Source organism: Chelonoidis abingdonii, chromosome 8 (assembly GCF_003597395.2).
Source record: "Chelonoidis abingdonii isolate Lonesome George chromosome 8, CheloAbing_2.0, whole genome shotgun sequence".
Classification (NCBI taxonomy): Eukaryota; Metazoa; Chordata; order Testudines; family Testudinidae; genus Chelonoidis; species Chelonoidis abingdonii.
The window spans coordinates 85,525,532-85,542,095 of NC_133776.1; the positions used below are offsets into that span (position 1 = coordinate 85,525,532).

Sequence of the window (16,564 nt, forward strand, 5' to 3'; positions counted from 1 at the left end):
AGACCCAACATTCCCTCCCTGAGTTTTGAAAAAATCCAGTTTCCTGATTGGTCCTCTGGTCAGGTGTTTGGTTCCCTTTGTTAACCCTTTACAGGTGAAAGAAACATTAACCCTTAGCTATCTGTTTATGACACCTTTCCAGTTTAGTTAGAGGTGGTTGCCCACAGTTTAAGTCTAATGGATGTGAATTTTGAATCCTCTAATGGAGTGCGTACTTGTACATTTAAACATTGGTTATGTGGGAGCACACTGCTGTAGTCTCTTATTTATAGCTCAGTGCTTGTGAGACTATAAAAATCATTTCACAAAAGTTCATTCATTCATAGCAGGGATAGATTAGATTTAGTGATCTGGAGGCTAAAACCTGTAGTATTGCAATTTACAATAAAATCAAGTCTAGTGAACCCAAGATCTCTGGTTTCCATAGAAGCAACTTCATTAGTTTAGATCAGTAGTGTGTCTATATTGTTTAAAATCCAGACTTAACACTAGGCAGGATTTAATATAGGTATTTAAAGGTTATTGTGGCTTTTGTATGTGATCATTTTATTGTATTCTACTTAGGCTTTTACTCCCTGCAGTGTTTAGAGTGAATAGTATAGAACTGAAGACAGTAAAGCAGCAGGGTATATGCTCCTGACTGCTGTACAAAGCTGGATGACTCAGCAGTGCATAACACATCAGCAGTGCATAACCACCAGAGATGACTTCACTGCTGTGGGGGGTAAGGGGGGCAGTGGAGGGTAGCATCCCCTGCATGTTCCACTTCTAGCAAGGCAGACATTTAAAATACATTCGGTGCCTTCATTCTAGTTTTGACAGCAAGTGCAACATGGCTGTATTGCTTCAGTATGTTTTCTCTTCTTTGTGATATTGTTGCTTTAATACAAAACAGAATTTAAAAAAATAATCTTCCATAAATAATGTTTCCATGACATTTCACTGAAATATTATCTGGATTGAACCTTCCCCTGCACATCAATAGGGGTCTAAAAGGGACAGATGCTTAAAAACAAACCTGCCACCCTATTTGAAAACAGCTTACTGTTATTAGGTAACAGCCAAGTTATCTAACAGAGATTAAAAGCAAGAGTTCTTCAGTTTGTTTGAATATACACACTGATGTCATATAGTACTTTTGCCCTGTAGTCAGGAAAAGAAATGTAGGAACTGCCGTATTGGATCAGACCAGTGGTCCATCTAGTCCAGTATCCTGTCAGCGATATTTACCGGAGCCAGATGCTTCAGCAGAAAGTGCAAGACACTTTGCAGTAGGTATTTATGGGATAACCTCCCACCAAGGAAGGTTTCCTCTGAAACCCCTCTCCCCCATTAGTTAGAGGTTGCTTTAGGCTTTAAAGCTGGAGAGCTTGTACCCCTTCAGAAATTCTTATGTTTTAAGCTTGTAATAATGATGGATAGTCTTGTCATCCAGATAAGTGACTAATCTATTTCAAATCCTGCTAAGCTTTTGACCAGAATAATATCCTGTGACAAGCAGGATATTATTCTTTACAATTTCCTTGAATATTCCTTGTTCTTTTATTAGGAATGTGGGAATGAGAGTTCCCAATCTATCTTTTTGTACCATTCTTAGTTTTATATACCTTCATCATGGTACTACAAGAAAAGATTGGGACTGTTTACCTTATTTTATTCCAATTACAATTTTTCAATGCCTCTAATTATTCTCATCACCCATCTCTGAACTCCTGAGTCTGCTCTCTTTTTTGACATCGGGTGACCAGGCCTGAACACAGTTTTCCAGGTGAGGATGTACCATTGGTCTGCCATATTTTCAGTATTATTCTCTATTCTTATGCAGTCAAACACTGCTTGCTTAGTGAGACCCAGGTCTCCTCCCAAGTCGATATAATTAATTTAATAACTGCATCATTTTGATATAACGTATAGCGCGGTAGCAAGGGGGCTCCGGCTGTTGTGTGGAGCCTCGGGCCCTTTAAGTCACCGCCGGAGCCCTGCTGCCGCTACCCTGTGGCTGTGGCAGCGAGGCTGGGCTGGTGATTTAAAGGGCCGGGGCTCCCCACAGTGGCCAGAGCCCGGAGCTCTTTAAATCACCGCCAGAACCCTGCCGCTGCTATCCCGCTATATGCTATACCTACATGATATTTTGATGGCTTGTTTGGTTTTTTTTTTTTTTTAGGGCTGTCAGACAGTTGGATTCTTAGTTCAGTGCTGGAGGCTCAGTACTGCTCCCATTTGGTGGCAATTCTGATTATTGACTTGATTGGAAACAGGATATCAGGCACAATGTTTGTAAATTCAAGCAGTGAACATATGATAGTTTAGGTGGCCTACTAGGATAGAGTGGAAGCAAGATCAGATTTTCCCATGGAAAGCTTAAAGAAAAATATTAGGTTTTCATATTTTAATACTTTGGGCAAAGCACTGCAAAATGTTAGCCTATAGTGAGAGGCAAGCCTGGCTGTAGCTTTACATTCCATGAATATTAGTTACCCACTATCAAGAGATTCCAATTAGTTTTATCCAGTAGAAATTAGTTATGCGGAGAACTCCTGCTATGTACAATGTACTATCCTTGAATTATTTATCAATGTTATCAAAATAAAAGTTATTCCACGGTTTAATTTAGCACTTTTGTTACCTTTTTCAGGACAGCCAGTAGAGGGGACTTCGTATTTTCTGCTGATCGTCTGGTAGGTGGAGAATTTCTTCTTCTTGTTGCTGTGCTTGTGTTAAACAGGACTTTCATGCGAGAGCAGTCATCGTGTGGGAGTGATGCATTCCTATACAAAGTGAATGCTGTTTGACAGTAACTTTCTTAATGTCTTGTAGTAAGATGCCTTTCATGCCAAAGGATTTCACAAATACCTTCCGCCACCTGAGGAACGCAGCAACTGTTTTAACAGCACACACTACTATGTTAGGACAAAAGTGAAAAGCATGTAGGTAATTGAGAATGCTAGGGAAACATAGGTAAGCAAGAAGTGCCTGCTCCAATTTCCCTTTGAGTAACACCCATACTCTTGTTAAAAGTGCCATGGGATCTTTAATGGCCTAAACATGGGGTCTTGGTCCATGACTACACGATATTACAAATAGATAATAGTAATAATAATCTAAGAGTCTATACCTCCACCAGTACATATTAACAGGTCAAAGTAACACTACTGGGGAGCCTAGGGTTTTTACTTCAGTCTGCTAACATGTTAAAACTATGATACATGCATACAAATTGGATAATCACATTCAGTAAATCATAATCTTTCCAATGGTATCTTACATGAGCCATCTTGCATAAAGTACATCTTATTTATGCCATATTCATGTCATAACCATATATCTATGAAGAATGTGGGGTGTCACAGTCTTCAACAAATGTCATTTGTTTTAAACACACATTTGTGACAGTTAAAGCAGATAAAGGACAATCATGGAAGATACACACAGGATATGAAAGACTTATTTCTAGGTCAGCTCCATTTCAGTGTTCCTATTTGTCAGGGTTCCCAAAATCTTATTATATGGAGAGTCAAGATCCCAAAATGTTGTTATATGCAGAGTCAAACAATTGCAAACAATAAAGATTGCAAACAATAAAGATATTAAAGCCCAGATGTCCAATGCTAATAAATTCAAACACTGTTCAACCGAAAGAAAGCCAGACATAAGCCATACTGAACATTAACAGAGCTTGGTTCTCTCAGTCAAGGATGCTTTCTCTACAAGAGCTTGTACCATACTGAGCTCCTTCTGAAAGCACTTTATTTTTCACCCTGAAGAGTGTTCTCATCATGCCCTACTCTCAAAGGGGTATTCCTCCTAGTGAATTGGCTATCAAATCACTTCAAAAAAAAAAAAAAAGATAGGTCAGAAATATGTTGCTAAAGTTTTGATAGAAGAGAAATAATGGCTATTGCAAGACAGGCAGGAGAAAAACCTTAATTAACCCTAACTTACCCGTTACAGTTCCCCGGTGTGAAAGTTCTCACCCTGGGCCCTCTCATATTTTCCTAGAGGTGTTGTGCCAGTGTTGGGGATGTACAGACTACTCCCTCACTGCTGCAGGCTGCAACTTTCCAGTCACTGAGGCAAACTCAGGCTCATGCTGCAGGAGTCCAGTGTTGCTTAATTAGCACATTTACAGATCGAGAGCTGCTGCTCACGGGATTGCCTCTACCTGCTGATCATACAATAGGCTTGACAGTTGTTAGAGAGAGAGAGAGCTGGAAAGAAATGGAGAACCCATGCCTAGGATTGTGGGATGTCTTGCTTTGTATATTTTATTGTTTGATTTGTACTTTGGTAGCGCCTAGAGCTTCAGGCATATTGGAGCTCCATTGTGCTAGGTGCTGTACAAACCTAATAAAAATCCAGTCACTGCCCAAATGACAAAATGTAACAGATGGATGAAGTAAACAGAGTGGTGGGATTGGATGTGAGCACAGTTTGGCTTTTTGCCCACCTGGCACTGGCTGCTAGCAGTCTCCTGGAGGGTCACAGCAGAGGTGAGTCATAGGGAGAGATTTAAAGGCCGATAAATTTAGCAGTACAAATTTTTTTCATGCAGCTTATTCCATATGTGATAGGCAGCAGGAGGGTGTGTGCAAAGGTGCTATGGGGAGAAGGGGACTAATAGGTGGAAAGGCTAGCAGAGGGAAAGTGGCTGTCACTGATGTGCTAATGCATCTGTGAAGAGTGTGTCAGGCAGCTGAATCATGATGGTGAGGACAAATCTGGTGTTTGTAGAGGAGAAGGGGAAGCTAGTGGAGGCACATGGTTAAAATAATGGCCTAAGAAGATGATCTGAGCATTATAAAGACTTGGATTAGAGCTTTGGTGGAGAAATATCAAAACATTTCCTTCAAGCTGTCAGAATTAGAATGTGCAAGTCAAGAGCAAGAAAGAAAACTTCACATTAAAAAAGGAGAAAAGTTGGCGGTGACAGCTTCCTGTTAGCTGGAACTACCAGGCTAAAGATGAACACACTCGGCCAAATTCACAGGGGATGCCAGTGGAGCTGCGGGACTCTGTTGAACCCACTTCCTGATATGCAGTTTGGTGTAATTTATATGCCATGGAGAAAAATGAAAGCATCCATCTTTCCTGACATTTACTTACAGCATCTTGCTGATTGTTTTTCTTGTCTTTTGGCCCCTCGATGTGTGAATTACACCAACTCTGACCCACTCACTCACTGACTTAACCTTCCATCACTTCTGAATGTGGCCCATTAGAAAACTTTGCTCTAAATGGACATTCTTGTGGTGTTAAGGTTGGTTTGAGCATTGGCCTGCTAAACCCAGAGTTGTGAGTTCAATCCTTGAGGGGGCCATTTAGGTAACTGGGGTAAAAATCTGTCTGGGGATTGGTCCTGCTTTGAGCAGGGGGTTGGACTAGATGACCTCCTGAGGACCCTTCCAACCGTAATATTCTATGAGTGTTATCAAACTTGTCATGCCACTAAAGGTACTGAAATTCAGAATCAAAAGGCCTTTGGCACTGACTGCAACTGAAGAAGTTCCTTAAACAGACAGCCTATGGGAACTGGGTTGACAGAGAAGGATGGAAAAGATTCCTCTGGTGGGTTTTGCCCTGTTCCTGGAATGAGAACAGTGGAGCTGAACCTTAACTTATCCATTGCCCGGAGAAATATATGTGCTCAGTCCTGAGAGAGATTGCCTCACTTATATCATTATACAGTAACTTTTGCTTAATGGGTTTTCATTTTTGCTTGGCTGTGGGTTTTTTTGAGCATTCTGGGCTTTGAATCGCTGGCTCACTCTACTTTCTAAATCTTTAATACCTGGAGCTCCTTTCATGGGAAATCATCCCTGCGTCAGATTAATACATTTTAAATAACCTTGCCTGGGGTACAGCTACAAAGCTATCATTGGGGGAGGACTAAGGGGTTTCAGGTCACCTGAGACTGTGGAACTTACTGGCTCTGTCTCGTGTAGAGCGCTCCCTGCTAAAACTGGGCCATGTGTGTGAATGTGCAATCTCTTTGCAGAACATCCCATAATAACGACAACTGACAGGTGTCAAAAGGAGGGGTGATGAGATTTCTCTATTGACTGACTTGTTTTGGGGAACTTGGCTTTGGTTTACTGTGCTGCGGTTCAGGCTGTTCTGGGCAGCCACTATAGCTCCTGAATGGAGATCGGGATGTGAAAATAAACTGGCAAGGGGAAAACCTTATTGACATGTTCATTGCATGTTGGTAAAACTACTAGAATATGGTACCTTACCTCGATGGGTAAGAAACCTCTCTAAGCTGGTGCTTTCCTTTGGTTCTACAGATCAGACTTGTGGTTGAAGAGGGATTAAATCAGCTACCATATACAAAATGCACAGTGACCACTCCAACAGGTAACTGGGCGTTTACTCCCCAGCTGGTATGGTTGGCAGTAAAAGCTTCATACTATATGTAAGCAGAACTTAGAATCCTTGTGAGGCTGACTCAGCTGAACGTTCAGGTCAGAGTGCAAAATTAAGGCCCCTCTTCCTGATATTTAAAAACCCAAACCTTACTGGCTAATGCACTTCAGCAAAACACAGAAGCTACTTAGTAAGAGTTTTTAAATCAATCTTGCAAAATGATCATGAAAATGTACCAGTCCAGATGCCAGATGTGCTCACTTGCCCTTACTGTGATGATGATGAAAATAAAACTGATGATGTTTTACTTACCCATTAAGGAGAGTTGGGGGGATTTAGGCAGATTCAAGAGGCCTTGCAAAATTCTCTGTGCCTTGTTGCCTACAACCATGGACCAGTTGGCAGTGATGACAAAGGAGGAGAAAGTTAGTTCTACATCAGCAGGGAAGCATTTGTGTGTTAACAGTAGAGAGAACTCAGATGACTCATTTTGGCTTGTTCCTGTTGAAGCCAAATATGAGGTTACAGAGAAGACAGGTTAAACAGGAATCAGTGTAGCATTAGCTAGAATTTGGAAAAGCGGCTCTAAAAGTAATACAGATTAACACAGTCTTACTGGTTTAACAGAAGTTTTGCCTTTCTCCTCTGGAACACTCGCTTCAAATCCAGTCCATGTCAATCAACAACTGACACCACTTGAAGGCTGTTTAAGTGGCCTCTGTGAAATGAGTTCAGTGTGTTCCAATCTGCAGCTGGTAGCTCCTTTGCAGAACACCACCCAAGGATTTCTGACTGGGCCATTGTCATGGTTACAGAGCAAACTGTGCTGTAGACCTCTTGAATGTTCTCATTAGGTGACAGGCCTGGCTTCCTACAGCTCATGCTGGATGGCACCACATGAACTGACCAGGACTCTGTGTTCCCAACTGTGTGAATGTGACAGATCCAACAGCACTGGCACCTATATCACTTTAGCTCTCGAACCTCTTACTAGTTAAAGTAACTAAAGAGCAGCTTTTCCAAAACAAAGCATTAAGTATTCTTACACCCAAAAGACCATAGAACCCAGAGCAAAGAGTTAATGCAACAGAGCCTTATACACATTTCCCCATACCTGTGCTGTAATCTTGCCTTGCCAGCATTTGTGAGTAACCCTCTTCTCTGGCAGGGAGAAGCAGACTGTCATGCTTGCAGCTTGCCTCCTCTGTATCTGTCCTCCTGTGTCAGGATGGCAGCTGTTGCTGATGCTCCCTGGGCAACCTCTGGCCACTCACTTCCGCCTGTCCGAGGCCAGTATTTTTGTTTAGCATCCCCTTTGATCCTAGGCTTAGCCTTGGGAAGAGTAAACCTGGCTTACCCACTTCCTGGCTTCATCCAGACTAGTTCCCAACAAGCAGCTTTCCCAGTGTTTCCTCAAGGACATTATTTCAGTTTTCGTTTGCTTCCCTCTTAACAGCTTCTTTTGATTTATCTCCTGGCAGTCAGGCTGGGTAACATCTCACAGAGAACCACAGGGGCTTTTTATATTTATAAAAAATAGTACACATAATTCCCTCATTCTCCACAGGTGTAGACTGAACTCGGCACCAGCCTTGGTATTAAGACTGACGCACAGCGTTTGGACAAGGGACGCTTGCCCTGCTGTCCAAGCTGTTCTTTGAATAAGTAAAGGACTTTAGCTTCCAGGGCTGTCAGCTGGCCCCATCACACTCATAGTATTTTCCTGTTATTCCTTGCACAAATCAAATAACTGTGGTAGTTTCGTATTTCTGGTATCTGTCCACAGCACTGGCATGTATCCATTGGCTTCTTCGGAAGTTACCATTCAGCTTTGTTTTGTATGGCATCCTTCATAAGAAGTGTGCCCAGAGTACAAGTTGTTATACTAAAATCCTACAGCAGGGAAGGCTCTTTTCTAAACCCCATGTTACCAGCCCTTTGCCAACTTACAGTTTTGTTCCTCTGCCCTTCTCTTTTTTAGGCCTGTAGTATTTGGCACACTCTCATACTGTTGGGCCATGCAGAGTTTGGCACACATCCGTAGCTCCTCTTTATACAGTATGTACTTAGAGAGAGATTAGTTCCATTCATGGGAGTATCATTTAAGATTACAACCTGAAGGGGCACCAAATGGGTTAAAAAGGAACAATGACTTCCACTGACCATCAGGTCCATCTTTCCTCCCACAGGGTACAAGTATGAAGGAGTGAAATTTGAGAAGGGAAACTGTGGAGTCAGCATCATGAGAAGTGGTAGGCCCTGGTTTCTTAATGTTTCTGTGTTTAAAGCTCTTCTTTAAATCTCTTTACCACCTTGCTTTTAAGAACAGCAACAACCCCTTTTCCTCTGATGAACAAAATTCACTGAAGTCCTCCAACTGCCATTCTTCTCTCTTCATAAGTGTCCTGTTCCAACCAAGCTTACACCCACGACTGTCAAGTAATGTGTTTTATTAACCCCTCAGGAAATAGAACAGTTGCTGGGGATTTCCTGTGGCTGCTAGAGAAGGGGTGCTAGGTCAAATGGAGCAAGGCCTCCTTTCCTCCCCTGCTTCCAGAAACCCCCATTGTCATTGACATTAATTCCCACCCCCCGACAATTCCCCAAATAAACTGTGGCTACTGGTAGAAATTGTGCACATTCTGGGGAACACTAGTGGATTTTTTTTGTCTAACTTCATTAGCAGATAGATCTTTAAGAACTGTTGCTATCAAACATCAAGAGGCTAAAATCCACTTGATGCAATGTTTTCTGTCCCCTCTGTAGCATCATGATGTTGCATCAGTATTTGGAGAGTTGCAGATGTTTCCTTCTCAGTGCTTAAAGGGGTTTTTCATACTGAGTAGGAATGATCCAAATGTTTGTAGGAAACTTTGCTCTATTTTAGATTTAGATTTGCTATATTCTGGAAAACCAGCCTTGTGTTGGTGCTTGGGTCCAATGATCAGGCTAACTTCATTGTCTAAGCAGAGTGAAAATTTCCAGTTAATAATCTAATGTGATTTTAGTCATTTGGTTTAATAATCTCCTTACCATAGTTAAATATTGAATATCCCTTTAGTAGTAGGAGCTTGTTGTGCTTTCTTCCTTGATGTGTAACAGGGTTTTTGTTGTTGCTAAACTGAAGGAGAGGCAATGGAACAAGGCTTACGGGATTGCTGCAGATCCATCCGAATAGGAAAAATCCTGATACAGAGCGACGAAGAGACTCAGAGAGCCAAAGTATACTATGCCAAGTTTCCACCAGACATTTACAGGAGAAAAGTTCTTCTCATGTACCCAATACTGAGTGAGTATCTTAGAGCATTCTTAGGTGGCATTAAATATTGTTTGACTGATGGGTGTTCTGTGTAAAATTCCCTGAATTTCAGTGGCTCCTAGTAGGATTTTAGCTTGCCTTGGGCAATACGGCAAAGAATTTATCAAGTTCTGCTAGACTAAGCCTTAGTCAAACTGCATTAGTTGTTCAGGCATTATCTTTAAAATGCACATGTTGAGGCTATAGCTCTAATGAGGTAAAAATAAATGTGGTGCAAATTACTTGAGTATGACCCACTGTGTATGTGGGGTGGGGGAGAACTGGGCTTTGCTGTAAATTGCTTTTTTAATATACACATTTTAGTACGTAAGTGTAGAAAAGATTTAGAACTATTAGAACACTTTAAAATTTCAATTTAATTAAATACTAGTTAATGCTAATTTTATATTTAAAAATTAATAATTCTGTTTAACAGTTTATTAAATTATTTCAAAATTAAACTAATGCCACCAAAGAGCCTCAGAAGCTGGTAGAGCTTACGTCAGGCTGAAGCAAATTCTCTAATACTTAATTCTGCTCCTTCACACGGAGCGCGATTGCCATTTTCTGTTTCAACTGTGATTTCTTGCCTTAGGGACTGATCCTGAGCCAGCTGATGTCAACAGACTTTGGATCAGGCTCTTAATACAGCATTTTAGTGCATAGATACAGTAGTGTCATCAAGGGACTAAGCTTCCATGGGTAACAGAGTGAGTGGTCTGTACTGCAGTAGAAAAGGGACATATTCCTTCTGTTTACTTACACACCAGTATTGGTGGCACACTAATCCCCTCTGAATGTGAATTCTGCTTCTTCTAGTTCCAAATGATTTGTGAAGGTTTTCTGATAGGACAGTCTTGTTTTTCCCCTCCTCCCAGGCACTGGCAATACTGTCATTGAAGCTGTAAAAGTTCTTATAGAACACGGCGTTCAACCAAGTGTCATTATCCTACTAAGCCTATTCTCCACACCTCATGGTAAGTTGAAGGAATAAGTGGGGGGGAGGTTATTCACGCAACACCGAACTGTACACAATGCTTAGATTTTTAAAGAGTTCCAGTGAGCTGACTTAATGTAGTCTTATTTGGGGACTGAAGTGCGAGAAAAAAATGGATAAAATGTAAACAAAACAAAACAAAAGGGGGTCATGATAGTTTATAAAACGTGATGCGAAAGACATTGGTTCAATTTGATGTTTTCCTCTCCCCTCTGTTGAAGATCATGTCATATGACTCAGTAGTGATTCCTTGTGAATAACAATGGCATTGACTGGTTAAGAAAGGAATTCAGTCCCATCTTATTCTGCTGAGATCTGGGGCTTTGAGAATGACTTTTGGTTTCTGTTTAGTAGGGTGGGAGAATGGAGAAATTCTAATGCCTGTCAGGGCTACTCATGAAATTCAAACAGACATAGCAGCAAAGGAAAGCAGGCCTGCTCTCAGGACTGAGGGCAGAATTGCAGCTGTGAAAAATTCTTGGTAACAGGAATCACCTGGTAGCCAGTTACACAGAATGTGTCCGTGTCCTACAAAGCACTGCAAAGCTACCTTTTGTTTGTGAACTGTATTGGGGCTAGCTCTCATCCGGGAATAGCATAGCCATGTATTTCTTGCTGTTGACTTCTCAATCAGTTTTCAAAAATGAAAGCACCAGTTCTGTAAACTGGAGGGAGGGATCTTTTGTGGTTTCCTTCTACTGTAGGTTTAACACTAGCAGAAATTCTTGCCACTAGCATGCAGTAGACCTAGGTAATTCACAGGAGCCTGTAACTACTTTGTTCATCAGAGTAGGACTATACACAATCCTTGAAAGACTTTCTGATAGCCAGTCAGCTGCACAGCCAGATGTAAATGCAAACAGTGGATCAAAACAGCAGAGGTGAGGTACCTGCAGGGGACCAACCTCTGCTCAACTGCTTATAAAATCCTACAGGCGCAGGGCTGAACTACAAAGTGTAATTTCAACTATTTTCTTCTTTCCTCCTTAAAAGGTGCCAAATCTATCATCCAGGAGTTCCCAGAGATCACAATTTTAACTACAGAAGTTCATCCTGTTGCACCAACACACTTTGGACAGAAGTATTTTGGAACGGACTGAGACACTTAACACAAATTGGTTATGTCAATATGTTGCTGTATGATATTACAATGGTGTTTTTTCTACGTTTTATTATTTGTAGCAGGGCTGGCTGCAGGCATATTTAAAATCTTTTTTGGCCAGAGGGGAAAAATATTTTATCTACATTCATTTTTGGTTACTTTCTGAAAATTGAATCAGATGCAATAATGAAGCACATTCAATTATTATAAACTAAAGGCCCTTTAATGTGCTTTTGGAAATTGCTACCCACTCAGTGCTTTAACTTATTTATTCTTTCATAACCCTGTTCTGTAGCTGTTTGCAATAGCAAAATAAAATGATCCTGTAAAGCATACAATGTAAATTTCATTTGATGTTGGTATAGTTTGCATTGTGCTGGTGTAGTAGTCATTACAGCTTAGTTTAATAATTCAAAAATCATGAAGGAACTTGGAACTCTGCATAGACATTAGCACCAGAGGTAGATTTCTGGCCCTTGGCTGGTGCTCACAGGCATGGATTTCAACCCTTTTTAAGTCACTGTGTTCTCTGTGGACTAATTCCTCATAGTAAAACATATTGTAGGTGCCTCATTAAGCTCTGTAGTACTAAAAAATAAAGAAACCTTCCACCATAACTCACTTGCCACTGTAGTGAAAATGCTCAAGTGGCTACTGCTCAAGATGGCAACAGTAGTCTTCAAAAAAAATCTCTACATAAGGCACAACTGCAAAGTATTTTATTAAAATCCCTATGTATTAAGCTACATACATGTTGTAATTAGCCATTTTAAAGATAAGTAAACTGTCAGATGAAGTGATGCTTCGTTTCTAGCCCTGTCTACTAGCCAGCATTTCCAGGAAAGGGGTTTATATTGATAGCTATCTTGCATTTTATGTCTAGTAATTAGGTCTAAATGCTTCTTAAACCCATGCTAAAACTCTGAAAGAGTTTAAATGTAGTTCTAGGTTTTTGGTAAATATTTTACAGTAAAAATTATATAAGTCTCTCAGCTTCAAGTTCACAACAAAATAGGGTCTTGTCTTGCTGTAATTTTTTGGAATACCTAGCGTGAACAGTTTATTCTGGAAAGAGAAGCAAAAAAACACTTTTTTTCCACATCAGGGATAGCAACTGGATTGCCTGCTTGTAAAACTTGTACCTCACCTTAACATGGTACTTAATATCCTTCAAAAATATGCCAACACTTAAATGCTGTAGTGTGGTCTAGTGGTAAACTTCCTGCCTGTAATAGGGTGGAATGCAAGTTCTCAAAAAGATAAGCTGGCGCAGGTATCCCTTCACCAGGGCAAAGGAGGCAGAAATTGAGCTTGTTACTTTAGCTCTTCTCAGACCTCTCTTAGGTGGGATTGGGCTATGACACCCTCCTATCACACCCTCCTATCATCAGACTGCTGTTTCAGGCTTACAAGACCTTTCCTGTGAAATGGTGCTGTGGACTAACTTACGGCCAATAATCAACATCAATGTAAAGATAAAACAATTTTAATGCAGTTCTTTACTGCAGTACAGTATAAACCATGCGATTCTCTAGTAAAAAAACAAATAGTAGAAAACAATGCATAATATACAGTATTCAAACCATAAAATCTCCTTGAAAGTGCTACTGAAACTTACACATTAAATGTGTTTGTTGGCCAATAAAAATGGTGGTTTGTACAGAAAGTTTTTGTAAAAATCCATTTGATACTAAAAACCAATGCCAGCATTGCTAATAAAAACTCCCGAAACTGGGCAAACACATTCCCAATGCTGTCAGACTTTTCATACCATTATGGAAAACATTTGGCTCCCCTCTTAACATAAGAAAGTGTGAGAGAGAAAACCGCATGCAGTTCCAATCTATCACAGTCTTAGCTGAACACTCCAGTTATCATTGAATCTCCAAGATGCATTTCAAAAAAGCAAAGAAAACACTTATTAGTATGAACATAGGGCCATATTGCACCAGGAAGTAAGTTAAGGTGTATATATAAGGCAGAACTAATTTAAATCAAATGGAAGTCCTGTTTAAAGTTGCTGACATGATGTGGCTCACTATGGTAGCTTACCTTAGGGCAAAGGAAAAGTTCTCTGCCCTGGTTGTTAATATTGAAGGGGACAAGTGACAGTAGTTTTTACCCCAAACTTATGGATATTATTGTTCTCCCCAAACAAAGCTTTACCAAACTAGTTATGAGTAATTCCGAGCAAATGTTTAGTTTGATTCACACCTTCCCCAGCAAACAAAACCCATACAGCAAAGAGTGAAGCTGACCAGTCAAAATTGATTTTGGAGTAAAACATTAAACAGAATAACTAATGAAAAGTGAACTCTAACATATAGGGTGTTTACATCTCACGGTAAGTAAGAATTTTTAAAAAACATGTTATTTTTGAAATGCTCCCATTTTAAACTTAGTGAACGGAGATCTCCCTTGACTAAATGATGGCTCAAGTCAGTCCTTAAATGAGGACACACTAAAAACCTTACAAAAGAACTGGCAGAAGTTAAAATAGAAGCTCCCTGCTTAAATGAAGCAATTTATATTTTTATGGTATTTGGGGCTTGTCTACACACAAGTTATTCTGGAATAGCCATTGCACTTGAAATTCACACTCTACCTTATTCTAAAATAAAACTTTCATGTGTAGACAAGCGCTTCATCTCTTTCACCCATGTAGGAAGGCCCTGTCTGCACCAGAACCAGGATGGTTTGTTGCACAGCTAGGATACCAAATGCCTGTGTCATAACTTTGCACCATTTATAGATGCACCACAAAACAGCTTTAGGGCTCACTGAGCACTAGTGTCCACGGGAGAAAGAAAAAACACAGAGACACACACCTGGATGGAAGGAAAGCACATAATCTGTAATAGATACTACAGTGCAAAGGCTCTGCAACTTTGCGAGTGGGGGAAAGACACCTCTGTCTGTTCAGGTTTGGTATAGGATTTGGTCACAATAAATGCAAAGTTAGTTACAAGTAGCAAAGAAATTCTGTTTAGAAAAATCACCTTTGCATTACATGGGCTGTTTGATATTAGCACCTAGTGCAAAAAGAATGCCTCTTCCTAAGCACAACTGGAATAAAAGAGCAAGAATGACCTTTTTGTCCATTTTGTGTATTTTAACATAATCATGCATTTTTCTAATACCAGCTTTACTGCAGATGCTGCTGCAAACCTCAAATCCTGATATAGAATGACTACTTTAAACAGCATGTTTGCAGGCATAAAAGATTTTTGGTCTTACTTGAAATATAAATGTAAAACTTAACACCATTTTTAAAAATTTCAGTGTGTACATTTCCAAATTGCAGCCAGAAAACAGTAAAATAGGATTTAAAAAAAAATTTAAGCATTCAAAAGAAAATATAGAAAATTGGATCTTTCTGCACTGAACAAAAAAACAAATCAGAATGACAAGGAAGATGCAAAGATACCCATCGACAAATTGACATCAAACCAAGAAATTACATTGCACAACATTTTTTGAGAGCGAGCCCATTCCACCCACTCACTGCTTTAGTAACTAAAGGAAAAAATGCATCTGGCTGAAAAATAATCAATTGTAAATAATTTGCATGGGATCAGAAAGAAAAACTCTTCTCACTGTGTATTCTTTAACAAAATGAAATAATGGCTGTAAAAACTAAAATGAACAAGCTGATATCATCTTGGTGGACTGTTAATCATCAAAAAAGTGAAACAAAAGAGGAAATGATCAGGAAAAGTACGTATCTAATGCCCCATGTCTGAATTGGTTGCCACCCTCCAAGCTGCTGACAGAACATTAGTTTTAATGAAAAAGCAACTCTGCCATGCAAATACTTTAATTGATGGTTTGCGAGAAAAAACACCTCAGTTTGAAATGCTCTGCAGCAGAACACCTGCTGACAACTGAAAAATACCAATAAGAACAAGACATTTTTCAAGTAGGTCAGTTTCAAAACATTGTACCACAGACACAAAAAGAGCATGTGTAATTTTGAGTTGACTCAGGCCTAACAGGCAAAGGTCCAGCAATGTTTTGTTCACCTGCTTACAATTATTAATGCTCAGTTCTCCTCACACTTCTGTGAAAGTCAGCCATATGAATGGCAAGTCTGCGGTGCTGGCTTAACAACTGTACTGAAGGCAGTTGTTCCCTGAATGCATCTTTAAAATCTCAACTCCCCCATGGTTAGAGTTGGGAAGTATTTCCTGACATGTTACATTCATGTGTTACAGACTTTATGCAGCTAGTCCTGTAACTGGTACAAAATTGTGCTTTCAGCCTGTGCCAGAGTTCACACCTCCTACACTTAGAATACACTGTAGATTCCGCTGAACCACAGCTCTGGCCACTTCTGGGAAGTAAACATTCATCACACTATCATGCTAATAGAAAGCTTCCTAGTCCTTACTGATTACAGTACACCTACATGCAACAAGTACAGTCTATTAAAAATGTACAGTACTGCTTCCTGTTTAAAGGAATACAAAAACTTATCCTACTCCAAAAACATCTTACACTGATTCAGCAAGAGTCCAAATTTACAAAACAAACCGCAGTGCAGAGATGCTTATAAACACTAATTCCTTGGAGAGCACTTCACTGGCCAAGGAGAGGCCTTGTCACAAGACACCCTATGCAGACATCAATGTGATGCCTTCCCTGCTTGTCAGAGCAGGGTATCTGGAACGTAAAGGGGATAATTGTCAGTGGGATATTTTGGACTGTTATTCATAGGAGACAGGCAGTTTGATGGAATGATTCATATTACAGTAAAATCCACCCACAGCATTCTTTGTGCACGTGGTCACGTTCAGTGGGGAAA

At 40.2% G+C, this 16,564-nt stretch overlaps 1 protein-coding gene across 1 annotated transcript in view; it reads left to right on the plus strand.

Moving 5' to 3' along the window:
* The window catches only part of UPRT (uracil phosphoribosyltransferase homolog), a 13,905-nt gene extending 1,812 nt beyond the window's left edge, over window positions 1–12,093 (plus strand). Inside the window, exons 2-7 of the mRNA XM_032787421.2 lie at window positions 2,636–2,678; window positions 6,285–6,354; window positions 8,553–8,615; window positions 9,491–9,652; window positions 10,540–10,638; window positions 11,652–12,093. Coding sequence (XP_032643312.1) covers window positions 2,636–2,678; window positions 6,285–6,354; window positions 8,553–8,615; window positions 9,491–9,652; window positions 10,540–10,638; window positions 11,652–11,758 — 544 coding nt within the window. The 3' untranslated portion in view covers window positions 11,759–12,093. The remainder of the gene's footprint in view (window positions 1–2,635; window positions 2,679–6,284; window positions 6,355–8,552; window positions 8,616–9,490; window positions 9,653–10,539; window positions 10,639–11,651) is intronic.
* The last annotated feature ends 4,471 nt before the right edge of the window (window positions 12,094–16,564 follow it).